At 40.3% G+C, this 26870-nt stretch overlaps 1 protein-coding gene across 2 annotated transcripts; it reads right to left on the bottom strand.

Moving 5' to 3' along the window:
• IFNAR1 (interferon alpha and beta receptor subunit 1) lies at nt 1–26870 on the bottom strand. 2 transcript variants are annotated; one of them, XM_036880236.2, is made up of 11 exons: nt 26720–26870; nt 22782–22905; nt 19415–19593; nt 15979–16136; nt 15730–15865; nt 13481–13595; nt 10355–10554; nt 10091–10248; nt 7763–7913; nt 4462–4607; nt 1–3145 (listed from the first exon to the last, which is right to left on the bottom strand). In XM_036880236.2, the coding sequence occupies exons 1-11, from the start codon at nt 26790–26792 to the stop codon at nt 2909–2911; spliced, it is 1677 nt and encodes a 558-aa protein (XP_036736131.2). In that variant the 5' UTR covers nt 26793–26870; the 3' UTR covers nt 1–2908. The 2 variants fall into 2 exon arrangements, with proteins under 2 accessions (XP_036736131.2, XP_036736132.2); XM_036880237.2 differs by lacking the exon at nt 26720–26870 and adding an exon at nt 20606–20687 and having other exon boundaries at nt 22782–22908.

Here is a 26870-nt window from a genome sequence, read left to right as displayed (position 1 = left end):
TTTTGGTGCCAGTGTTTATTATGTAAAATTGTTTATAGCAGAAGTGCTTATGACAAAAATACAACTGAAATAAAAAATACGAAAGTTGGTTGCATAGACACAGAGAAAACGTAGTTGTGTCCTTCCACAACTCAAAACATAGACACACCTTGTCAGAAACATCCACTTGGTTCACATTTTAGATTTCATTCGTTTGAGGACTTTCTATGCACTTTCTCCACCAGGCACTGTACTGCCGTAGGCGCTGGGAGACATCATGAAGAAGAGTCTCCTGTCATAGAGCTTCCAGTCTCGTGGGGGCGTGGGGGCGGACAAACACCAGACAAAAAACAAGTACGGAACGTATCAGGGAGTCACATGGTTATGGGGAGGATGGAAAGTTTTGTACATTTTCCCAATTCTTAAGAGCAATTGGAGGCTGCTTTGAAGGTCACAGTTTGGGGGGAAAGATACAAACTCTATTTTAAAAATAAGTCGATAGGTTTCAAATTTCTGGTCAGACTCTAAGTTCGTTTTGAGCAGCGTTTTCTATTTTTCTAATTAGAATCCGTGCTAATAAGTACTTTATGGCCATACTAATGGAATATGGCCCGCATTGTGTGTGCACACATGCAGGGGTAAGTATGCATGTGTTTACAGACCCATGTCACTACTTATACATATAAATCTATGAATAAAATCTGACTATTTCTGCTGTGATGATATGGATCTTTCACATGGACTCAGATTATATTGGGCTCTTCGAGGACTATCAGTTCTGTAATTTCAAGGCAGGTGGTTGGTGCTCCCAGTACTTGCTATTTCCACGTAAACTGTTCTTCCGAAAAAATGCTTATCACCTTAGAAGCACATGCTGATTCAACTCCACATAGAGCATAATGGAGAGTGGCATTGTACTGCTGTGTCTACAAGACGAGGCAAACATGAGGGGTTTTGCTTGCTATGCTGTGTGGCAGCTTGTTCACTGAAAACTACACAGGGTCTTAAAACTCGAAGACATGCACACTCACATCTTAGGAATCTAACATTTCATCGGTATCTTTTAAATTTAATGTCTGAATTTTCCCTCCTCTACTTCCCACAAAGGCATCATTTCTTTTTAGGATACTGAGTCTGAAGTGGCTTTCTCCCTGCAGTAACTCTAGGGCCTGGGCGCGGGACAGACTGGCGCAGCATGAAGCCAGTGGTGGCAGAGTGTCATGACGTGTTCCTATTCGTCTCTTTAAAGAGGCAAACTGTCACAGACAGGGCCTTTACCAATGGAGGGGCCACCCAGAGCTGCTTTGAATTAAATGTGTCTGGTCAGAAAGATCAGAAGGTGAGTATGTTCAGGTCACTCAGAGATTCTCTGGCAGAGAGCCATGTCTTGGGGGCTCGGTGGCCTCCCTGATCACCACTATGCTCTGCCGGAAGCGTGGACTGCAGGTCCAGGGGCGCACACGGGGTGCTCTGAAGAGCTGAGGATGTGCCGAGGGCCACAGCCCTTCCCAGGCAACTGCTTTAACCTTTCTCCTGCCCAGATGAACCTGTGACCTCAGCAGAGACTCTACATAAGACTGGCCTTAAATTATGTGCACTTGACAGCACGTCCGTGTAGCTTCACTTCTGTCCCCTCTCACTGGTCCCTGGCGCAATAGCTGAAGCCCCCTGGAGGCCACCATAATTCCTAGACCATCTTCCCTTGAAGGACCTCCATGAGTTATCCCAAATAGCAAATAATTCAAAAATAAGATATAGGTACCTTTGAAAAGCATTATATAAATTTTAGGAATTAGGTGTACCCCAGTCTCATTTCCCCCCTCATCGTGCAGTAAATAATTTGCATTTTCTTGAGTACATGCAGGTTGAGCCAAAGGGAGGCCTCAATACTGCTACACAGAGTAGAGGAGCTGGCCTGGTATTAAAAATGACATATAAGCCATAAAAACGAACAACCCCATAGCATGCTGATAACAAAATGCTGATTACACACATTATTCTTGCTTTTCACTGAAGTTACCTTCTTTCCTCCTGCATTATCCTACTTCTTCCTCCATCTGAATCAGTAGCATTTTTTTTGGTCCCAAGATGTCTTGCACGCACTGTGACTACCCTCTACATAACCCCATATCTTAAAAAATTACAGTAACTTCTCTAGTTTTTCATTTCTCTGTCACTTTAGTGACTGCTAATTCTATCAGAAGCTACTGCTCTAATAAGTTATGAATCAGGAAGTCTTAATATATAGTTCCTAATAATCTTAATGTATATTAGATTACCTGATTTTAATCCTAAATCATTAAAAAAAGGGAACTGTGACATAGGAGCCAATGTTTTGGGGATAAATGGAGAGAATTTCCCTGAAAAAAATTTCAGGATCACATTTCTGGCATCTGTAGATGTTTTCTAGACGAAGCTATTTTTCAGAAAACGAGTGGTAGTGGTATTCAGCTTACTAAAGAAATTCCCTTAAGGGCCTACAACCTCAGTGTCGAAGAAAAGACCGCATGTTCTAAGAATCTCCTGAAAACTAATGACTGTAACACTGGGAATGGGAATGAGCCGGTGATATACACAGCAGCCAGCACCACGGCATTAACCGGCAGGAACACAAACACTGAGCAGCAGAGTGGTCTGTGGGTTATCACCGGAAAGACGGCACGCATCTTCTGGATTTCACTCTTCTCATCAAAGGTCTGGCAAGGCTATAAATGGAAAAGAATGTGGAAGACTTTTCTCCAAATTCCTGTAATTTCTTCTGTAAACAGTTAAGCACTTGCCTGCACCTTCAGGACCTCTGATCTGAAGAAGCTCTTCTTCCCCTACAGACAGTGTCCTCCCAATGGTTCTGAGAGAAGCAGGGAGTTAAACCCGAGGTTCCAGGTGTCACTCCCACTAAACTCCCTAATAGTTCAGAGTTCACTTCTGATCACACGGTTTCCTGTTGAAGTTCTTCACTAATTTTACTCATGCTATTTTCATCTTCATTAGAATAGTTTCCTGAATCTTGACTAGTTTGGGAATTATATATTTTGTGATCCTCATCAACTTCATTAGTTTCTTCTACTGTAATGATTGTGTTGGTATTTTCAATTATAAAACATCTTTCCGTTTGTTCCTCAGAAGTGGAAAGGAGTAGATTCTTTAGTGGCCGTTCAGAGAAATACTGATTTTAAAAAGGGAAAGAAAAGAAAGAGATAGTTTGAAATAATAGAAATTAGTTTTCCAGTTCTCAAGCTTTACATTCTAGAAAACCTGTCTTTTGGTAGGCATATTAAAAAGACAGCTAAGAGCATATCGACTGCAATACAATGATTTGAATAAAACTATCATTATGAGGTTGCGGACATCATACTACGGCTTTGGCTAGTATAGGAAGAGCACTGAAAAGGGCACTGTGCCATCAGGGCAGAGAGCAGAAGTGCAGGGGACAGCACGGGAGAGCCCTGGGATTGTGGAAATATAATAAAAATTTTGTATCCAATCTACAAATATCCAGAGGAAACAAGTGATAAATTAATTTTTCCCTATTCAACTAAGATAACTAGTTGTTGTAACCAGCTAGTTTTAAGTTCTTTAAGTTAACAGCTACAAGTACTACAGCATATGGGAATGACATATAAAGACTCAGTGATGTAAGGGTAAAACAGTTGGATTGCCTTTTACAGCATCTTTACAGTGCCAGGCCTTTCTGGTTTATCTCCTCTTTCTTCCCAACATGGGATAGTGTTACTGGCTCCACTTTATAGCCTAAGGGTACTTGGCTCAACTGCTCTTAAGTGATATGCCCAGAGCTAATCTGTGCATAAACTGTACTGTCACAGTTTATCAATGACTCACCTTCAAGTCTCTCTAGCCCCAAAGCCTGAGCTCCTTACCCTCAAGGCAGGCAACCTGAAACCCACCCTGGGTGAGTATACCATCCCTAGGGCATGCTCTGTGCCTAGGTCTTCATCCTTTCATGCTGGCATTAAATATGCTAACCTTACAGGAATGCCATACAAAAAATGGTGAGGAATTATGAAAACAAACTCCTGTTCTGTTACTTGATTTTCTGTGATTTCATCCACAGAATACAGTTTCTGAATGGTAATGTTTTAGATTTTTGTGAATACAAACATTTTCAATGGTAAAACAAACGGCACAGTAGCCAAACTGCCAGAAAAATATGAGATTAGGGAAAACCTTGCTATTTCACATTATGTTATTTTGAACGACTATTTCTAAACTTAATTTACTGAAACTGATGAAAATATCCAAATAAGTCTGTGTTCTTTTCTGAATATCAGGAAAACATATATATTCAAAACTACCAAACACCAGAAAGAGGGCTGAATGAAACTGAAATCACCAATCTTAAGACTTCAAAGTAAAAGTCATAAACATGCTCACAGATCCACATAAAAATATTCATTTTATGAAAAATTCATTCCCCATTCATTTTATGAAAAATCCAGATATTGACAAAGAAAAGTAACATACCTCATCCATACTGGAAGGGGGTTTACTTGTTGGAAAGAACACATAATTGACACATCTCAAGAGGACTTTCACAACATAAATGACAAGCAGGATAAAAATTAATGCAGCACAGATTCCAGCTATAATTGCGGTTTTAGAAGCATTACCTAAAAATAAACAAATGATGTTCAGCATCGATACATGTTTAGCCATACAAGTTAATGGTGCTGACAGTCGGTGTAAAAAGAAATATAGTCATGGGAAAGGAGATACAGAATCTATTAAATAATACCCTTAGAGAAGTTCTGGTAGCCCTGAGCATACGACAGTTGTAGGCAATGGCATTCAGATTTAGAAAGTGGCCTAGGCAGTGGACGAGATCCTTAATGAAGGATACGGTGTTGACATACAGCTCCGACATGCAAAGTACTCTCCAGTACTGTCCTCTGTACCACAGAGCTGGCGCAGCTGAACACATTCTGTGCCTGAGCATCTGCAAGTCCCCACCAGAAACTGTAAATACTAAATGGGACTAAACAGTTGCAGGTAAAACAAACTCACAGTTGAACTCAGTGATTCCCACATGATAATAATTATATTAAGGATTATGTAAAAAAATTTAAAAGTCTTCTTAAATGCTAAAGAGTAGTAATTAAAGGAAATTAATTACATGGATATTGGATGAAATAGGAAAGTACTCAAAAACACTGAACTGAGTTGGACATCACAAATATCTTCTGAAACTGAAAGACTTAGCTTGAAGTTCTGCTTCTGATTTCTATAGTTCATAAAGTAAGTAGTCTCTACATTTTTACAGTAAAAAGGAAACAGTTTACAATTTTCAATGAATTATTTTTATTAAGTTTGGTTACTTTTTAAAAAAGATATAATGGGGGGATTCTGGGAAAAAGACGGCAGAGAAAGAAGGCAAGGTGGAAGCCACCTCCAAAAAACACATAAAACATGAAAATACAGCAAAACAACTAAACCTGAAAATGACCCAAAGACTGCAGAACTGACTACGTACATCTGGGGAAGAAGAGAAGACCTCACAGGAAAGGGTAAAGTGGTAAAGCCAAGATCTGGGAGAAACCAAGCCCTCCCCCAGCCCAGCCCACAGGAAGGAGGAAGAAGAACAGAGCAGGGAGGGTGTAGGAGCCCAGGATTGCTGTACACCTGGCTGTGGAGATCTGCTCCAGGAACACGAGCCCACATCACATGGTGCTCTGGTGATTAGTGGGGTTGGACAAAAAAGACAGGCGGAATGCTCAGGGAAGCTGAGATTGCAGCTGCTTGTGGAGAACAGGCACACTCTAGTGGCCCCCAAGACAAAAGCAAAGTGGGCAGTTTGAAAGACATCCCAACAGCGGGAGGGGCAAGGGTTAGATGGAGCTCGCTGCTCAGGAGAAAGGGCAGATGGATGATACCTCCTCAGCCCACCCTTGGCCCAACAGGTTGGGAACTCTCAGGAGCCTGATGCTCCATCCCCCTTGTTGACAACGAAGCCCTGGGACCCTTCCTGTGGTGCACAGCCTGCGGGTGGTCCACTTGGCCCAGCAGTGGTGTCAGACTTTGCTGCTGGGTAGGCAAAGGGAGACCCTCCCAGCTTTCTTGACCCTTTTTTGGCCCAGCCAAGGAACTGCCTGAGTGAGCCGGCCCCAGGAGCTCCTTTTTCCCAGCAGGTACTGGTCTGTCTGCCTGTAGCCCCTGCCATTACTGCAAGCCAGACAGAAAGGTGCCCCACCCAGTGCATGCTAACAGCTGGGGGTCCTGTACTAGAAAGTAAAGTGTCTTGAGCTTCAGGGCATTAGAGGGCACCTCTTTCATAAAGCTATTACTCCATAGGAAACACTGAAAAAAGGAGGCAGACAAGTATGTTCCAAACAAAACTACCAAACACCAGAAAGAGGGCTGAATGAAACTGAAATCACCAATCTTCTTGGTAAAGACTTCAAAGTAAAAGTCATAAACATGCTCACAGATCCACAGACAAATATTCAAGATCTCAGGGAGGGCCTCAATAAAAAGCTAGAAGATCTGCAAAAGAGCCATGTAGAGCTGAAGACTACAATATCTGAAATGAAACATACAATGGAGGGATCTAATAGCAGACTTTCACAGGTTGAAGAAGTTGTAAATGATATGGAAATTAGGCAACAAGAAAACAGTGAAGCCGAAATAGAGAGTGAAAAAAGGATCTCTAGGAATAAAAGAATAATAAGAGAGCTGTGCAACCAATCCAAATGGAACAATATTTGCATAACAGGGATATCAGGAGGAGAAGGAGGGGACAAAGGGATAGAAAGTCTCAGAGGAAATAATTGTTGAAAACTTCCTCTATCTGGGGAAGGAAGTGGACGGTCAGGTCATGGAAGTTCAGAGATCTCCTAACAAAAAGAACCCTAGGAAGATAACACCAAGACATATGATAATTAAAATAGCAAAGATCAAGGATAGGGAGAGTACTGAAAGCAGCTAGAGAGAGAAAAAAGATTACTTTTAAAGGAAAGCCCATCAGACGGTCAGCAGACTTCTCAGCAGAAACTTTATAGGCCAGAAGGGAATGGCATGATATATTTAATGTAATGAACAGAAGGACCTCCAACCAAGAATACTTTACTCAACAAGATTATCATTTAAATTTGAATCAGGGATTAAACAATTTTCAGATAAACAAAAGTTGAACGAATTCACCACTGCTAAGCCAGTCCTACAGGATATGTTAAAGAGACTGCTGTAGATGCAAATGTTACCAAGGCTAAATAGCTTTCACCAGTGAAAATAAACCCACAGTAAAGGTAGTAGACCAATTAATTACCAAGCAAGTATGAAATTAAATCAACTACTCACAAAATCAGTCAAGGGATACAAAAAAAGTGCAGAATATGACACCTAATACATTAAGTATGGAGAAGAAGAAGAAGAAAGAAGAAAAAAAGTATTTCTAGATTGTGTTTGAAACAACATAATCAGCAATTTAAGACACACTGTTATATAGTAAGGCAGGTATCTTTGAACCTTTGGTAGCCACAAAACTAAAGGGAGGAAGGGAGGAAGGGAGGAAGGGAGGAAGGAGAGAGACAGAGGAAGAGAGAAACACAGAGAAAGAGAGAAAAAGAGGGGGAGGGAGAGGGAGAGAGAAAGAAAAAGAAAGAGAAAGAAAGAAAACTGAATCACAACATTAAAGAAATCTATCAAATAACAAGAGTACAAGAAAGGAAAAAAGGAACAGAGAAGAGATATAAAAACAACCAGAAAACAATTAATAAAATGACAGTAAGTACATATCTGCCAATAAAAAGATAAAATGAAATATTCTGACCTGATTTTGTTTTCTCACACACAGTGTCACTAAAAACACTGCTTTTATTCCACTTGTCCTCCTCAATGAGGGCTCTGGCTTTGACACAATATACAGTTAGAGGTTTCAAGTTAGGAAAAGTAAAGTCCGTTTTTTTCTTTAGAATTTTGCTCTACAAAAAATAAGTAAATCATTGATAAAATTCATTTACTTCACACAATCAGACAGGGAGTCTCTAGTTTCTGAATTCTTTAAATATTCAGTCTATGATTAATCTCTCCCAAACACTTAGTTGGTGTATGTTTAAGAAATAAAACTGTTTTAGAAAACACATTATAACCAAATCAAACAGTTAAAAATGCTGCTGCCAAAAAGACTGTGATATATGCGTTGGGTAACTCTAACTCATTTTATAAGCACACGCAGATTTTGTTTAACTGCCATTATGTTAGTTCTGCTTAGTGGTGGAATGGCTAAGAGCAGGAGCTCTGACTCAAACTGCCTGTGTTAAGTTACCACTTACAGCTATGTGGCCTCTGGCAAGTTACTTAATTTCTCTGGGCCTTATTTCCAGACCTCTAAAATGAGGACAATTATTGGTCCTTTCTGTACTAGTCAGCTATTGCCACAATGACACTATGCAACAAAACATCACAAAGTAATTACAACAAAATAGTGTTGTGTAACACAACAGCCAATGGCTCAAAACATTTACCTATCTCACTCACGAATGGAATGTCCTGACTAGCTGGGGGAGCTATTGTTGAGGCTGAGGATCAGGTTTAGGTCTGCTCCACAAGTCTCTCATCCTGCTTGGTCCAGAGACCACGTGGAGCATGATTTCCTCTTGGCAAACAGAAGCACAAGAGGCGAGCCAGGGAATGCACACACATTTAAGGCCTCTGCTTACATCACACTCAAGTGACGTTCCACTGTTTACAGCTCAGCATCAGTGAAGCAGTAATAAATACTCAATTCTAAGAATTTGCTGAACAGTAATTTAACTGATCAAACTGTCTGGCAGGGCTGTTTTGAAGAATGATTGAGACAATTCATGTCAATTACTTGGCAAAGTAACTGATAAATAAGTATTCAATAAATTGAGTTGTTACTCTGATTACAGTTTTTGATGTAATTATCCAGCTAAGGATAGGATGGCAACTAATCTCTGTTAAGCAATATGCTAGGTAATTTCATATATGTTACCTCATCTTAAACCTTATAAATATATATTTTTTTAATTTAGTTACTATGACTACCACCACTTTAGAGAAGAGGAAATAAAGACTTAGAGTCGTAAATCACCTTGCCTAAGGTTATATAAACTGGTAGCCTGAGACACAGATTTAGGTTTTCCTGATCTAGGGATAACTGAGAATTGACCATAATTCTCAATGGGCTAAATTATGCTACCATTACAGTGTGTTCAGATAGTTAAAATGAAAGCAGGCACAACACTAGAATTTTCTTAGATCTCCAACAGAAAATGAGTAGTTACAGAATTTACCTCAACTGCCCAAGATTTTTAAAGGCTGATTCCTTGATTGTAATTTCACAGAGAAAAGCAACCTAGGAATAATGTGGATTAACTGATGTTATGTATTATTATCTTTGTCGGTGGTTTTTAAATTTTAGTGTTTAAACCAGTGTTTCTCAACCCTCTTTTCATGCCTAGCCCCCTAAGACACCTTTTTCGATGATTTTTTTCTGCACACTCCCTCCCCTTGCCCACCCCTGCCCCCATGAAGATGAACACTAAGGAATAAGAAATCAATAAGCAAAGCTGGACTTTGGAGGCATGCTTTCCTTCTGGAGGGCCACAAACCATGGTAGCATCTAAGATTCTTTTGCCCCCTAAGAACCACTTTTTGCCCTCTTGGATATGCCCACCCCCTGGGGACACATGGCATTGTCTGCAGATATTTCTGGTTGGCCCAGTGGGAGGGGGGCTACTGGCACCTACTGGGTAAAGGCCAGTGATGCTAAGCATCGGATAATGTGCAAGACAGCTCCCAGAACCAAGAACGATCCAATCCAAATGTCAATAGTGTTGAAGAAGGTCAGCGTAGACGAATGCCTGGGACTCACATTAAAAAGGCACACTCCTGAGTTCTAACCCCAGAGATTCTGAATGAGCAGGAATGGGCTCAGGGATCTGAACTGTAAAAACAAACTGGGGCCCACATGCAGATGATTCATTAACTACCATGCAAAATTTGGAAAAATGCTATTATCTGAGTTAATCACATAGTCTTAAAGTTTAAAAATTTCCCCAAATTTCAACCTCAAGTTTTGTTTACCCAAATCGTAAGTTATAAATTACCAATGTATACTGCGTAGTCTTTTTACCTCAGCATTTGAAGTGTTTTCCCAAAAAGTAATTTCATAAATCAGCGGATAGGGCTGGTTTACAGACTTGTTGTCAGAATCCTTTGGGACACCAATATAGACACGCAGTGAGTCATCATTAATGGACTTCATGTTAAGGACTGGAGGGAATATGATAGCTATAAAAAAAGTATAAAGACACAATATTCAACTTAATTTTAAACACTTTTAAGAATTTGTACCAAATCAGAGAATTACAATCTAAAGTAGAAATCACTGGCTTACTTTGTGTTTCTCCATAAAACCTTTTCTCTTCAGACCAAAGAGATGTGTTATTTCCATTAGATGCTTGTACGCGGATAAAGTAAATTCCTTTTGGGAAAACATTTTGAGGAAAGACACACTGGGTAGTTTTGACGTTCTCACAATCTGGTATTTGTTTCCACTTATCTAAATGGTTCCCAGGAATCTTTTTCAAATAGGCACTTTAAAGACAAAGAACATTTTTTAAATTCCAAACACATTAATTCAATAAATATTTATAGAGTACACTGAATACACTGCACACTCTGCTAGGGGCTGAGGTTATGGAAATAAACAATCCCCATCCTCAAGAAACTTGCAATATAATGGAAGACACATGTATACAGCGTAAAAGAAGACCCAAGATCTTGCTCCAGAGCGTGCTAGGGCTCTGGTATGCTTCAGCTGGGGTGGGCCAGTGCACAAAGACAACTGGGAAATTCTCAGGAATGCTGTGAGCTAGTTGTTAAATACAGCCATTATTAAAAATTAGATTATATAAACTTACAAATAAATTATATTAAAAAGAAAGGCATAAATACTCAACTCATCTTGTCCTAATCATCTTAGTACACATTACTATATATGTTCAAAGCTACTTATGTCCATTGTGGTGCATGGTGGGAACTGCTCCGGAGCGTCACTTCCCAACTGCACGCTCAGTGACATCGTGTTGGTAGCTGGGAAGTGGCCATGGTGGGAGCATGTATATGCAAACACTATGAATAAGGCTTTTCCCTGCTGGAGAACCAGTGCGAAACATGTACCAGCACACCACGGGGAAGTGCTGTAACAGGGACACAGGGCACAGTGCTGAGAGAGCAGGTCTACACGGAGCATGGGCACCTCACTGAGCCTGCAGAGGTTAAGCTGCTCAGAAACCAAGCACTCGAAGCGTCTCAGCTCAGGCCTGGAACTACACAAGCCTGCGAACTGGCTCCCTGTCTCGAGTGTCTGCTCAGCACACTGTCATGCACAGTGCAGCCGTCTCCACCTTCCCCACAGACAGGCCTCACGGCACCCTCCCCTCAATGCACAATTCCCAATGGCAACCAAATGGCTACAGGACAGTGTAAGGCCAAGCCTAATCTTATCCCATCCTACCTATTCAAGCTTCTCTGATTTCTCTTCCATGCTCCAATGTTGTGCTACTCTCAAAGCAGGTCTCACCCCTCCACCTGCAGGCAGAATTCCAAGCCAAGACTCCCACCCGAGGGCACCCGTCCTAAATACTCCCCTCCCCTTGAGGGTGGGCGGGACCCATGAACTACTGATGAGGCTTCATTAAATAGCAAAGGTGAAGGGAGTTTTACAAATGGAATAAAGGCCCCAAATCAGCTGACTTTTAAGTTAATCAAATGAGAGACTACCTTGGGTGGGCCTGACCTGACCTATCAGATGAGCCCTTTAAAGAGGGTGTAGAAGTCAGAGATTCTCTCTCCTGATGGCCTCCAAGAAGCAGGACACCCTGAGTCCTCCAGCTGCAACCAGTGAATGAGGTTGTCTGCCAACGACCACCTCAGCTTGGTAAGGACCCCGGGCCAGGCACGAGATCGCAGCCCTGGCTGACTCCTGGATTGCGGCCTGTGAGGCTCTGGGCAGAGGCCCTGCTGAGCCATGCCTGGGCTCTTGACCAGAAGTCACCGGGACATAGTAAGCAGAGTTCTTCAGGTTGCTAAGTTTGTGGCCATTTGTTACAGAGCAAAAGAAAACTACTACCTCCTCCTTCCCCGATCTAATTTTTCTTAACATCTAGAGCTGTCTCTTAGGCTGAAGCCCCTGCCTAGGACACCCTCTCCTGTCCGCTTTAAAACCTTTGATTTAATGATAGAGACCTCATCCACACCTCATCTCCCTCCGATGGCTTCTAAGGTCTCTCCAGCCCCATCCACCTTTACAATTTCTATCGAAATTGAAATTTTTGATTTCAATGGCCCTTAGAATTTGATACCCCCTCCTCAGTCCTCCATTCCACTTTGCTCTGCAATGTTAGCTAACTGCCTTGGATTCCGGATCACATGTTTTATTCGGCTGTATCTTTACAATCCCTTCAGTGTTATGTACAGTGTGCCCAGTACCCAAAAGAAAATTAGGGCCAGCCTTCAGAAACCCCAGTCCCTCTTGTCTGTGGCCCTATTAACATAGTCCTGAAAGTGAAGTATACATATGAGACTGCTGATTTCTAACCAGTCTGTGGGTGTATATATACACTGAGGGGCACATAGGAATATGCCTGCTTTTCCATTACACAAATCATTCTTGGTTCAAAACTAACACCAAAGAATGGAGAGAAATTGATCCCAGTGGTATCAGCTTCCCTTCTCCGCCCCCACTTTTATGCATTCCTTTCCTGTCTCTTCCTGTTCTTTCCCATGGCAGCTATATAAGCCTTTGATCCCTCTGTTCCTCTGCTCTCAATTTATGCTTCTTTCCCAACCTCTTCTCCCCATTATCTACTTCTCACAGTTGGGTTTACACTTCTCTTCTCTGGCTCCATTTATACCCCCCGTTTTCCTATCAACTGAGGCCATATGCAGTTCTCTTCCACTATGTGCTGCTTGGACTTCACATTTGGCTAGAACACAACTTGCCAACTGCTTCACTAACTACCATGATTTCCCACTGAAGTAATTACTAAAAATTTGTTAAAACCACTAAAATAATCAAGAAAATGGGAAGGCAAACTTGAGTTGAACAAGTCGAAATGACTAGACTGAGACATTTCAAGGACTCATGGATAACGTGTGTTCTGAAGACAAGACCAGGGTCATGTGTCATATATACCAGGCTGGGGAAATAACACTGTAACTAGAATCATATCTTTAAAAAAAAAGAGCCACTAAATACTAATAACAACAAGTATTATTAGAATACACCCTTTTAGAACAAATAGAGAAATGGGGCCAAAAGAGGTTAAGTGATTAGCTCAATGTCATCCAGCTGGTTACTGGCAGAACTCAGTCAGGCTAGAATGAAATAACCTATTTCCAACGTATCATAACCACCTGTTATCAGTCAGCGTGTGTGCAAGGAAGTAGTGGCTGAAGCAGACTGAAAAGCATAATAAACCAGCAAAATAAACTGCTAATAGAATGGAAAAGCACTTACTACAGCCACTGAGCTTGAAAAGTCACGTTTTCGTTCGTGTAATCCCAGTTAAGAATGTAAACCTGATCCTTAGCACTGATTTGTATATTTTCTGGTGCAGGCAGTTTATTTTCAACTAGAAGACAAAGAATACACAAAAAAGCACATATTTTTGCTCTAGTGAAGATAATATGTAGTAAGAGCTCTTAACAGCATTGGTTAGAAGCTAAGAGGCTTATGTTTTACCATTAGGAGGTAACAGTTAAATAAGAGCGCGCAGTCACACGATGTATGTAATACCAGGCAGCCTCTTAGAGGAATGTGACAGATCCATGTGTACTGACACACACAGAGATCGTCAATACATTAGGTTAAACAGCAAGTTGTAAAACATACCTAGCAGGATCCTATTTTTTAATTTAAAAAACAAAACCCAAAAAACTATATGTCTGTGTATATGCCTGTACAAGCCTGGAAAAAACTGGAAAAAATATATACCAACTGCTTACCTGCAACACTTACTTCTGGAAAATGGAATTGGGGGTAAGGAGGCAGGAGAGGAAAAGTGTATTTTAAACCCTTCTGTACAGTTTGATTTAAAAAAAAAACACATATTAAATTTATAACTAAAATAATAAAGCCAAGTTCCTAACCTTGACCTTAATTGTTGACAAGATATCAATGATTAAATACATAAGAATGCTTTCATAGTTTAACATTTCACTTATAAAGGTATGCTTTTCAGAAGACAACCTCTTCTTCCAGCAACTACCTCCCCTTTTTTGTGGCATTTCTGTCATTAGAAATACCTGGACTTTTAAGCAGAATTAATTTTCATCACTATTTACCTGAGACAAAAATCCCACATAATATTTTTTTGCTTCTGTAAATGCTGTCACAATGCTTTTGTCTTAAATGTCTACTGAGCCATCCTATAAACCCAGCAGGACTTTGTGATTAGAGGGTGGGAGCTTTCAGTAACCCCCGCCCTGCCCCGGGACCTGCAGGAAGGGCACAGGGGCTGAGGTTGACTCCATCAACAATGGCCAAGGATTTAATCAGTTATGCCAATGTAGTGAAACCTCCAGAAATGCCCAGACAGGGACAGGGTTAGAGAGCTTCTGGGTAGGTGAACATGTGGCGGTTTGGGGAGAGGCAAACCTGGACAGGGCACGGAAGTCCCAGGCCTTTCCCCACACTCTGCCCTACTGATTCTCTTCCATCTGGTGGTTCCTGCCTTAGATCCTTTTACCAAAAAAACCAGTGATCTGGGAAGTAGGATATATTTCTGAGTTCTACGTGCTGGTATAGCATATTAATTAAATCCAAGGAGGGGGACATGGGAACCTCTGATCTGTAGCCAAGATAGGTTAGAAGCACAAGTGATGACCTGGACTTGGGACTGGTGTCTGAAGGGAGGGGTTGTCTTTTGGACTTAGCCTTTAACTTGTAAGTTCTGACGCTGTCTCCAGGTAGATAGTGTAAGAGCTGTAGGACACCCAGCTGGTGTCCAGAGCACTGTCCTGGAGAGAAACCCACGCCCTCCACATTCACGACGTGCAGTAGTGTTCTCTTCTGTAACTACACTCTCCACAGCCTGGGACAGGAGAAATATCATACCCTTTCCTAAAGTATTTTTCACAGCTCCAGGAACATGTGAGTTGCTTAGTCAATACTGGTCAAATATGAAATCAGTTCTAAACTTGGCTGTGGTGTAGTGGTTGTTTTTCTTTACTGCAGCTTCTTTTTCCCACCTTCCTGTTTCAAATATCTTGGAGGGAGAGTTTTAAATTGATGTGTTTTAAATACAGGCCCATAGCTTCATATTTCAAGAAGAACAACCAGAAACTGGCCCATTTCATATCTTTGGGGACAAAGTTCTGCAAATCATTCCGGAAGACACACAGTTCCTCTTTAGAAAAGGTGATTAAGAGGTACAAACTTCCAGTTATGAAACAAGTAAGTCACATGGATGAAAAGGACAGCATAGGGAATACAGTCAATATTGTAATACATGACAGACGGTAACCACACTTGTCATGGTGAGCATTTCATAATGTGTATAATTGTCAAACATTATGTTGTACACCTGAAACTCATGTAATATTGGTATGTCAACTATACTTCAATAATAAAATAAACAAACCTTAGCAACTATGGGAAAAATGCCAAAATTAATACACTCAATCATGCATGCGTGTGTGTGTATTATATGTATATATATGTATAATCCCACAGTTACTGAATCTAAAGCAAAACCTCCTTCTTACCTGTGGTACTTATACAATACACTCGGCTATAGTGACCAACTTTTCTCCAGAGTTTTGCTTTAACTTTTAAACAATAGGTAGTCTCTGGTGAGAGTTTATAAATTTTATCTCTGGGATAAACTGTTTCAGTCCTTTCCTGTAATAGAAAGACAATGAAAGTCTTTTCTTTAAAAAAGTGTAAGGTCAGACTTTAGAATTCATTCACATCATTTTCCTCTCACATCAAATAAAGGTAAAAATAATACTTACTTCTGTACTTGAAGAATTTTTCCAGATAACTAAGCTATATGTAAAGCTTGAATTATCCATAGCCCACATGTTGCTACCATGTGTCCCAGGAGGAGAGATGTTTATTATTATCGCCTTATCTTCGGCTTCTAAGTGTACTTTTGGAGGACCAATGTGAGCTGTAAAAATCAGAATATTTACCATGTAACTTCATTAATACAATGCCAAAATATTCATTCAACAAAATAATTCTGAGCACTTAATATGTGCCTGGCATAGTAAAACAGAGAAAGTTCCTCATGGAGTTTACACTTCAGTGGAGGATATGGAAAATAAAACAAAACAAAACCCAATAAACAAATACATATAATGTATGCTGTAAGGAAAAATAAGGTAATATAAGGGGACAGAGAATGGCAGCAAGAGTTGTTTCAGTTGTTAGTCAGGAAAAGCCTCTGAGACATTTGAGCTAAGAACCTGAGCAAAGTGAAGGAGTAAGTCGAGCACGTATTTAGGGCAGAGGCCTCCCAGCTGAGCAGAGTGCCCCTCCCATGGGGATGTCTCATTTTCCAGAGACACTGAGGGGATGCGAATGGCTGAGTGGCTGAAAATGAGATCAGAGTAGCTAGAAGCCAGATAATAAAGGAAGACCTTGTGCTTGTGGTTAGAGTGTGAAGTGGCTGGAGGGCTAAGACTGGAGAAGCGCCATATTCTGATTTAGTTTGGAAAGATCATGCCGGTTACTGTCTGAAGAAGCAGGCACAGCAGTGAGAAGCTACTGCAGTAGTTCACGTGACAAATGCAAGTGGCCTGGTGAAGGCTGCAGCACAGGTGAGAGAGAGAAGCATCAGACTCAGGATATACTCTGAAGGTTGGTCACTCAGAATTTGTTAACAGACTTGACGCAGGACAAAGAATGGATGATGCTATTAATAGAGATGGAAAAGCTTTAAGAACAGCAGGTTTTGAGGGGGAAAATCGAGAGCTTTGGCCATTTAAAATTTTAGACATCTAAGGGAGCCAGGTGGGAGGAGTGGACAAAAGAGATGAAGGGGATAAAGAGGTGCAAAATGCAAACTATAAAGTAAATGAGTCATAGGAGTGGAAGTACAACATAGAGAATATAACCAATAATATTTAAATGTCTTGGTATGGTAACAGGGAACTACACTTAACATGGCAAGCACCTAGTAATGTATATAATTATCGAGTCACCATGTTGTATATCTGAAACCAATATAACATTGTGTACCAATTTTGTTCCAATAAGAAATTTTCAGACACCTAAGTAGACATGTCAATGAGAGAGTTGGTAATACAAGTCTAAAGGGAAGGGAAGGAATGGGGCTGGAGACCAAATCTGAGGAGGTGAGAGCATAGACATGGTATTGGAAGCTGTAAGACTGCCAGTGGAGTGAGTGTGGAAAGAGAAGAGGTTCAGTGACTGATGAGGCAGCCTAACGCTGACACACGGCTGGGAGACAGGAGCACCCGGCCAAGGAGAGACTGGGGAGTGGGCAGCATGGGAAAGGGGGTGCACTAGAGATCCAGAGGCAAAGGGTGTCAAGAGAGGGAGTGATAACTATGCAGATGCGAGAGGAACTGAGCCAGGGGAGGACTGGGAAGTCACCTGGCATCGCTGAGGTCACCCGGACCTCAACAAGGGTGGTTTCAGTGTAGCGGTGAAGAACAAAGCTCACAGTGGGGTGCTGAAGGGGGAGTGGGAGGCAAAGAAGCTAAGGACAGCTCTCTCTTCTTTGAGTTGTGCTTTAGGGCAGTGGTTCTCACACATTTTGGCCTCAGAATGCCTTTCTACTCTTAAAGAAATGACAACCCAAAGAGCTTTTGTTGATATAGCTTCTTTCTTTCCACACTCAGCATGTTAAACACTAATACAAATTAGAAGACTAATCTATTAAAAAAAAACCCACCACATGGTAACAAATATTTGTTATAAAAAATAACTATCTTCCAGATATGTCAAAGAAATAATCAATCTTCCCATGTTTTCTTCCGTCTGCTACTTCTATAGCTTTTCTTCTTCCTTCCTAATCATAACCCTTAAGTAGAATTCATGCCTCATATCAAAATTACCGAGTATCATAATTCTTCCAAGTGGTAAAGATACCTCAAGACAAATGCTGGGCATAAAAGCCACAGAGCATAAATCTGCAAAGAAGTAAAAAGCTAACCTTTTCAAAGAATATTGCTTCTCTCTCACTTACCAACTTTACATTTCCCTGTATGGCCCCGGAAGGTGACTGGTTAGCCAGAGACGGGTAAGATTCCTCAAGGGAGGAACAACCTAAGACAGGCACAGTCGCAGGGGGGCCATCAGGTGAGAAATTGGGGATCAACAGAGGTGAGGCTTAGAACCTCACCCCGTTTTGAGAGAAATCTTCTGCATCCATGGATGTTTTGTTGCCCTTGTCTAGCTTGGATTAATACTTAGTCTGTAGGCACACACCTGATCATCTACATTTGCCCTCTTACAGCACTAAACTATGTTTTCTACCTTTATCTTGCATCTACCTACCACTTCAGCATTTTATTTAAAATAATAATAATAATAATAATAAGGGAGAAATGTGGGATTCACATATAAATCAAGTATAAAAATCAAACGAATAATCATATGTGACCTGATTGTTTATAGTTCATGATGCGTGATCAAAACCGAAAGTTTCTATGATGACTGCCCTTGCACTGTTCACCATGTAAGAACTTATTAACTATGTGAGAACTTGTTCACCATGTAAGAACTTGTTCGTTATGCTTCAGAAGATTGGGGACTGTTGAGAATTAGGCTTGGGGTTGATTAATGATTGTGCATTGAGTCCCCTATACAGAATTTTATTGTTGTTAACAACCATTTGATCAATAAATATGAGAGATGCCCTCTCAAAATAAAAAAAAAAAAGAAAGAAGGAAGGAAGGAAGGAAATTTGTTAATAGCAGTCACAGTAAACAAATACACCAGCATTACTGAAAAAAAAAACAAAAAACAATCTTCCAAAACAAATAAACAAAACAATGTAGTGAGAAGAGTGGAGCTATTTCACATTTTGTTCAAATCTCTGTAATGTGTGGCTTAATAAAGACGACAGAGGGATCTCACACCTACATCCCCAGTCAGTCAGTTACCACCTCACACTTCAGACAGCTCTGGAAAACTCTGGCATATGCTCAAGAGAGAATGAAAATAAAAAAGGCAAAGAAGTCTTAGAGTTATAATGAGAACAGTTGTGGTTTTCCAAAGCTCCGGAAAGGGGCTTGAGGCCCACATTGTGAGAACAGCTAGTATAGGCCATCACAGGAATGGGTAACAGGATTATGGGAATGGATTTTCTAAGATGGGAGACTGCATCATGCAAAATTATGGGCTGAGGAAGTGCGCTGTTCTGGTAATATTTAAGAAAGGATATATATTGTAATTCAGCTGGCAACGTTTTCTTACCTTTTTGAAATGGTATAAATGAGTCAAGCTCATACCACGGAGAAGTGCTGTTTCCTTTTTCTGCTCTTAGGCGCAATTTGATTTTTTCATAAACATTTAGCTTGAGTGAAGAAAAGTTGCATTTGGTACTAGTAACATATTGACACCCAGGCAATTTCATCCAATTATCCATCCCGGGTCTTTAAAAAAAAAGTGAATGAATGAATGAGCAAGTGGGTAAATACAAGAGTGTTAAACACATTTTCTGTTTACTAACATTGTAAAGGTAGTTTAGGGAGCTATTTCTTTTACTTGAGTTACTGTCCTGTTAACATTTTAGTGTGTAGCATTCCATCCTTTTTCAATGCAGCAATACCAAGTTATTATTTATAAAATGAAATAATTATGATGGTTACTTTCTTAATACAATTCTACAATTTTGCAAGTGATAGAAGCAAAAGACTCATAAGGTAAAAGTGGACTCAGTGTTGGCTTTGTTTAAAAATAGTGTGTGACTTCTGGCTGACAACTTTGTATTTCTGGATGTTCTCTTACTGGAAATCTGGAAACTGGATTTGATGATTACCTTCTGACTTCCTCCTGTGAATAGATTTACTAGCCCTAAGAAAGACCTAAGAATCAGTATGGTTTGATAATTTCCTCTGCCCTCCTCAAAACCAAACCATCCCTTCTGCTTGCTTATTTCCATAGTTCCTTTTATTATTACATCACTAGAAACAAAGAGCTTAAAACGTTAACATAAACTAACAAATTCCTCAAAGTGGATTTAGCCCATCAGAGAGTTTAAGTGACTGATGCTAGATTCTTCAAACACACAAAGCAATCAAATTATCATGGGGTACCTAAGGCAGAAAGGATATGCTGCTATTACCTGTCACTTCAGAAAAGGACAGAAAACAAAGTTAATGAGTTTCAAACTTTTGCCTATGTTAATTAAGCTCTGTCTACCTTAAATCCAGCAGAGAAACTACCCTCTGAGAAGGCATTTTTGTCCAGCCCAATTCACAGATGAGTTGTTGTTGTTTTTTATTTTTGGTGGGGGTGTAGGTATTGTAGACTTTAATTTAAAGATGCTTTAAGGTAACAGAAATCAGGGACAATATACAAATAACTTTTGTGCTGACGCAAATACCAGTCTACCTTGTTTTTCAAAAAGGAAACATTAAAAAAAAAATGACCAAAAATACGCACCAGCATATGGAACATCTCATTCCTGGCCAGTTTCCCCTTCTGCTCTACTGATCATTCCTGAGAAACTCCTCCACATCAGAATCTACTTCAAAAGCCCAGAAACTCTTATTATAAACAGAAAACCTTATAAAACATCTAAAACTAAGCCTTTCCTGCTTCAGGAGAGGAGCGTACCCAATTACAACCATTGTACAGAGAAGGAAGCTGCTGTTTTTCTTAAAAACAACTTTATCAGAGAGAGTATTCAGATAAGAATACAATTTGAAAACAAATATGTAACCAATATAAAATTCATTTCATAAAACTTCATTTTTCATAAAAGCTTCATACTGTAACTACATGCCATCTTTGTCTCTCTTAATCACTGATATATTCTAAGCACCCAGAAGTGTGCTTGGATAAAAGGCACTCATTATTGGATGAAAGAATGCATACTACACTGTACAAACATAATTTAGATGTAAGTCACAAACACTGATGTCTTCACTTGTGTTCCACAGGCACTGGAATCCTAGTAGCTTATTTATGGGTTTCTGTATCATTGATTACCAGTGGCATATGTTCTACATTCTGAGAAATACTATTTTAAAAAATACTTGTACGCTGCTATGATTAACTACACTTTGATCGTTCACCTACTCCATGCCACTGTTCTGAGCACTTTATATTCAACTATTCAATACTCAACTACCTTCTGAGTTAGACTCTTTACTATTGGGGCACATTTTCCCAGTTCGCCTGGGGCAGCCCTGGTTTAAGCTTGCTGTTTTACCTTATTTAAAATTAAGTGCCTCTTTTCACTCTTAGAAGTATCTTGGTTTGGATGATAAATTATATATGGTCATATTAGTTTTTATCTCTCCTTAACAGATAAAGAAACTTTGACAGAATAAATAGCAGAGGATGGATTTAGACCTGAGCAGCCTGGCTCAAGCCCATACTATATACTACAATGCTGTCACACTGTCTCCCCAAACATGGGAGTCCAGCAAGTTTTTACAAGGCAATTGTTTTTAAAGCTAACAAAAGAGAAGAGAGTGAGAACACACTGAAATAATGTATTTGATGCCTAAGTCAGAATGGAAGAGTAACAGAGATGATTATGGTCTGGAAAATTTAGTATAAGTGATATAATGTGTGAAAAAACACACCTATGACTCTGTTCTGTATTATAAGGGTGACTTTAAATAAAGGTGTCTGAAATCTTTTATGCCTGAAAGAGTTGTTTAATAAGAAAAGTCAGGACTAAGGCAAAGAATAAAATTGGTAACAAAATTCAAATTTCAATTTAAAGTACATCTCTAGAGATAAAAAATGTTAAATTATCAATTCTGAGAAAAACCATGTATGTGAGAAAAACCATGTACACAAACACACACACACACAAACACACAAATCACTAAAGCTGTGAGATTAAGTTAATCTCAGTTTTATTAGTAATCAAGTGAGAACAATAGTGCTGAGGCCATGGCTGGAACAGCGGATTCTGGGTCTGGATGCCCTATATCCTGTTCTTTCACTGTTCTGTTATTTGCCTGCTCTTTCTAGGACAGGAATAATGGTTAGTTGAAGGGCCGCACACGCAAAGCAAAGTACTGCACTTCTTGAGCTGTTTGTTCTGTAATCCTTTTCCTGCCACTCTCCACTGGCCTGTCCTCTTGGCAACTGTTAGGTAGAAAGCGCTAGGGAGGGGGCAGAAACTCCAGAAACAGCGATTCTGTGGAAATGCAGGGTTGACATGCTGTTATTTATAAATTGTATCTAAGGTTAAAACGTTGCATATGATGGAGATAACAGGAAAACTTGACCATGGGAACCTGGAGGCTATTCCGAGACTGTGGATAGACCTTTTGGGGTATTCTCCCATGTCTTCAGGATAGGCTCTGGTTCAGACCCTCATCTAAATTTAAAGGTGGATTATCCAGAACAGAGAAGGTATGACCATGCACTACAGAAGCAGTATGCCATCCTCATCCCCCATAATCTCTTTTGTTTCAATGCCCAAAGCTGAATCTAAGTCTCTATTTGTAGAAATGAAGTTATAAATATTATGTAGACATAAGACTTCTTTAAAAAAATGGAAAAAGCAAATGTTTCCCAAGCCTGAAAAAAAATTAGTGTTTGAATTATAAAAATTCTTCAGATGAGTCTAGCAAATCAATAAGCAGTCACGTACATTAGATAATCTGCTGAAAAAGTCACGTTCCCAACAGCCTCATTGCTCCTGTTCCACTTGAGGATAAAGTTGTCATCAACGATGTAGACCTCTACATTATGAGGAGACTTTAGATTTGTTCCCCCTGTAAGGGCAATGAGAAAAAAGATGGCTGTATACACACTATAGATATGAAAAAAATGTTACTCTTCCCTTCACATCACTGATTAAAGAATGAATACATTCCAATACAACAAAGCTAAGTATATAAAACAATCTGAAAAAAACCTAATGATTGCTCTTAGCCCAGAGAGGTTGCTAATTATTTGTATCTCTGCATTTGAAAAGAGCTGGATAAAGATTCAGTTTTTTTTAATCTATAAAAAGTAAGCATTGTATGTCAAATACATCTCAGTAAAGCTGGAAAAAAATGTAAAAAGCATGCATTGTTTAGTTGAAAAAAACTATAAAAATGGAATTTTTTTCTTTAGTCTTGGAAGACACAGACATAAAGGATATGAGGTTCAACTACTTCAATTTGTTCACAATCTGTGTTCAAAGATGCTTCATGTACTCCACTAGAGAACTGAACAAATGTGATTTCAAAGTTGACAGCTAATTCATGGGAAGCAAACATTCACATAACAAAATTGAACAACAGAGGTATGAATATTTATCATGCAGGGCCAAGCCCTTCAGCAACCTGAAAAGGTCTTGACCACTGAGCATATCAAGTCTGAGCCCTTGTGTTTATTTTTAAGAACTTCCATCTAGAGACCTACTTCATTCCTTATACTTCTACTGCTAATCTTACACCTGTTGGATATCCTCTCCTCTCATTTTCCCTTTCTAGCCCCCTACAATCTGTGCTTTTCTTCCTCTGGGACCACGCAAATTCTCCAGACCCAGCTCACATTTGACCCCTTACAGGAAACCTTCTGGAAATCCTGCAACTTGTGCTGACCCCGTTTTTACAGACTTTATTTTATCAAGCTGCTCCATTTCACATGAGAGCAGAAGTACTCGGCGCAGCACCTGACATCAGGCAGCATCTCAAAACTTGTTGAATAAAGATGTTTTTTAAAAAAACTGCTTCTTTGTAGTAAACACAAAACTCTAACCACACTACAAGTTCCTTCAGGGCAGGGTCTATACAGCTTCATACTTAATTGGCATTTTTCAGAGTCCTTGGCATAATGCTGGGTTCACAGCAACTTCTTCAATATCACAAAGGACTATCTTTCACTATGATAAGCTACAATTTTTCAAAGACCAGCCTTTAAATTTATTTCTTGTTCCTACAGTATTTCTAGCCTTTACTTGTTGCCTTAGGGCAAGCATGCAACCCCTTAAGGGGTCCTTGTGTAGAACTTTTCTTTATTGGGACTGCTTCCTCCCCTTCCCAGTTAGAGATATTATGGTATAAAGTCAGAGTCAAGACATCTGAGAAAACATTTTCTGAAATTTTAAAAAAATTTGGGATGTCCTCACTGAGTCTTTCCAGCCTCAATTTTCAGAATATTTTCCCTTATCCTAGTCCTCTAAACTTAATTCCCATCCCATCTGTTGGAATTGTATAGATTATATGAAGTTGTGGGGCAGTGACAGGGTTTCCTGGGGTTAACAAAAGATCTGTTGGCATTTGTGGTTTCCAGTCCAGAATATTCTAATTCTGCTAATTCTGGGCCTTGAGACAGGAAGAGGAAATTTGATGGGATAGCTCCAGAGATTTCCTCAGGGAAGCAATCCTTCTTCTGTTAAAGGAAGGAGAACCTGGGATTAGAGGCATCTTGCATTTGGGAGACCAACAAATAACTAACTGATAAGTGGACAGGGACTTGGAAATAGTTATTAAACAGCACTTCAGATCTCATGGATTTTCTTTTAAGAGTATAATCAACATCCTTTTGATAATGACATTGAGCAGGTACCCCCTCCTTGTGAAGGGTTTTTTTTCTTCCATTAGGGCCCCAAGCCCCTCCAAGCCAGAGTGTGGGAATTAGACTAGTCAGTAGTGATTAGGACAATGGATATGGGCGGGGGAGCAGAGGAAATCCAGGTTAGGAGTAATAACTTAACTTAGATGTAAATCAGGGTCACAGGACAGCAGCTCCCCACCATGAAGTATAGATACTGTCTTGATACATACATGTCCTTGAGTTGTTTTACAGGAGGTGAGATCCCACCCGATGAAGCCCACGTTCACTGCAAACACGTAGACCCCAGACTGACTAACTGGAGCCAGGAGACTGATGATTAAGATTCCTGAAGTATCTCCTGTTTTCCTAATTCAGCCAGTCAGAATATGTATATGAACCGATCACATGTCCTGAGACCCTCACTCATACTTTTCCCCTTAAAAACTCTTGCCAGTTAGAGATATTATGGTATGAAGTTGTTCCTATGCACAAACAGGGAGTTTGGGACCTTAAGCATTAGCTGCCTGTTCTGACTGCTTGGTGCCCTGCAATAAATGCCCACTTTCCTTCACTACAGTCCATGTCAGTGTTAAACTTTGCTGTGCATCTGGTAAGTGGACCCAAGTGTGTTTGGTGTGATAACAGTATTAGTTGATTTTATGTTTCTAGCATGTAACATATATAAATTAAACAAATACTTCTTTTTGTACAATTGGTTGCTTACAACCTTTCACATCCATATTGATGACCAGAAACAGTTTACTATCTTTTCAAGTCTGACATAAATCCAAACACATCCACACAAATATAATTTCCTGTCATATTTTGAATAGTTTTCTTAGGATAGGGTCCCAGAATTGCATTTACTAGGTTTAAAAGGTTGAATACTTTTATGACTTTGATCTGAGCAACATTGATCTCAATTTAGGGTTAGCATTTCATTTAGCTGTGGACATTACTATTCCTTTGAGCAAACTGATTGGTTAACTGAAAGATAATTAGGCCGTTAGCATATAGGTGGATAATCAAGAACTTAAATTGTCCTTTAGAAAAACAGACTATGGCCTTAGGCAAGTTAATCTCTGCCTTGATTTGCTCATCTGTAAAATGAGGGTAACAGTGCCTAGCTTTGTTCTGAAAGTTAAATGAGTTTATACTTTAAAACACTGAAGAGTAATGTCCGGTACACTGTCAAGACAGCAATAAATGCTAGTTGTGTAAAAAGTTTATTTTAGCAGCTCTCTTCTAGATTAAAATTAGGATCTTAATGTACATCCTCCTAGAAAGTTAATTTTATATGAAAGTTCTGGGGAAATTCTTTTTATATTAAAGCACAGGAGTTTAATGCAAAATTTTCATGAAAAGAAGACCTCAAAGAAATTACCACGGGTTACACCAGGACCCCAGGACCCATATACTATACTGTACTTGTGGAAAAGTTTGAGAAATAGGATACCATGTACCACATCAGGGTAGTTTTCTAAGCGAACAGTTAAATATTCTGAACCCAGGAGGCGGCCTCACTGACTTCACAGTTGCTACGCCGTTTCTCTTTGGATACCTCTCCTCACCACAATGTCAACCCTATAAAAGTTGCCATTCCCCCGATGCACCCCGGCTAAACATCAGGAAAGGCAGCAAACCAGCCTGGTGACTTCCAGCCCCCGTATTTGGGCTGTGTATTTGTCTTTTATTATTACATTTTATTAGACGATACGAACCCTGAAGGCAGAGAAATTCTTGCAATCATCATCCCCTCCCACGTCGCACAGTTAAACACCTTTCAGAAACGGCAGTACAGTTCGTGCTAAAGCCTTGTTTATTGTTCAGCCGTCCAGGCGAGCGGCCGGAATTCTCGAAAAGAAACGAACTCCACTCGAAGGCTCTCGCACACCCAGCACCGCGGGGGTGCGGCCCCGAGGGCGTCCCCAGCCCGGGGACCAGAGGTTTCGCGGAGGCCGTTGTCCTCCTGCCCACCTCTCGCCGCCGCCCAGCCTTCGTGCCCCACCCACGAGCCAGCGCCGGTACCGATCCTCTCACCTGTGGCTGCCGGCGACACCCGCAGAGCGCCAGCAAAGAGCCCCAGGGTCGCCGCACCCAGCAGGGCGAGCATCGTCCGCGGGCCCCGTCAGTCACGCCCGCTGCCGGCTCAAGCCTCGGGATGCCGCGCGAGGAACGCCTGCGCGAACAG

This window comes from Manis pentadactyla, chromosome 1 (assembly GCF_030020395.1).
Source record: "Manis pentadactyla isolate mManPen7 chromosome 1, mManPen7.hap1, whole genome shotgun sequence".
Lineage (NCBI taxonomy): Eukaryota > Metazoa > Chordata > Mammalia > Pholidota > Manidae > Manis > Manis pentadactyla.
This window is presented reverse-complemented; position numbering and strand designations above follow the sequence as displayed.

Excerpts from the sequence above, each read along its gene's own strand:
- IFNAR1 (XM_036880236.2), bottom strand. The coding sequence starts at position 26,792 with ATGCTCGCCCTGCTGGGTGCGGCGACCCTGGGGCTCTTTGCTGGCGCT. Across the intron at positions 7,914-10,090 it reads AAAACACTTCAAATGCTGAG|AGCAAAATTCTAAAGAAAAA; the intron begins GTAAAAAGACTA and ends TATTTTTTGTAG. Across the intron at positions 3,146-4,461 it reads CCCCTTCCAGTATGGATGAG|TATTTCTCTGAACGGCCACT; the intron begins GTATGTTACTTT and ends TTTTAAAATCAG.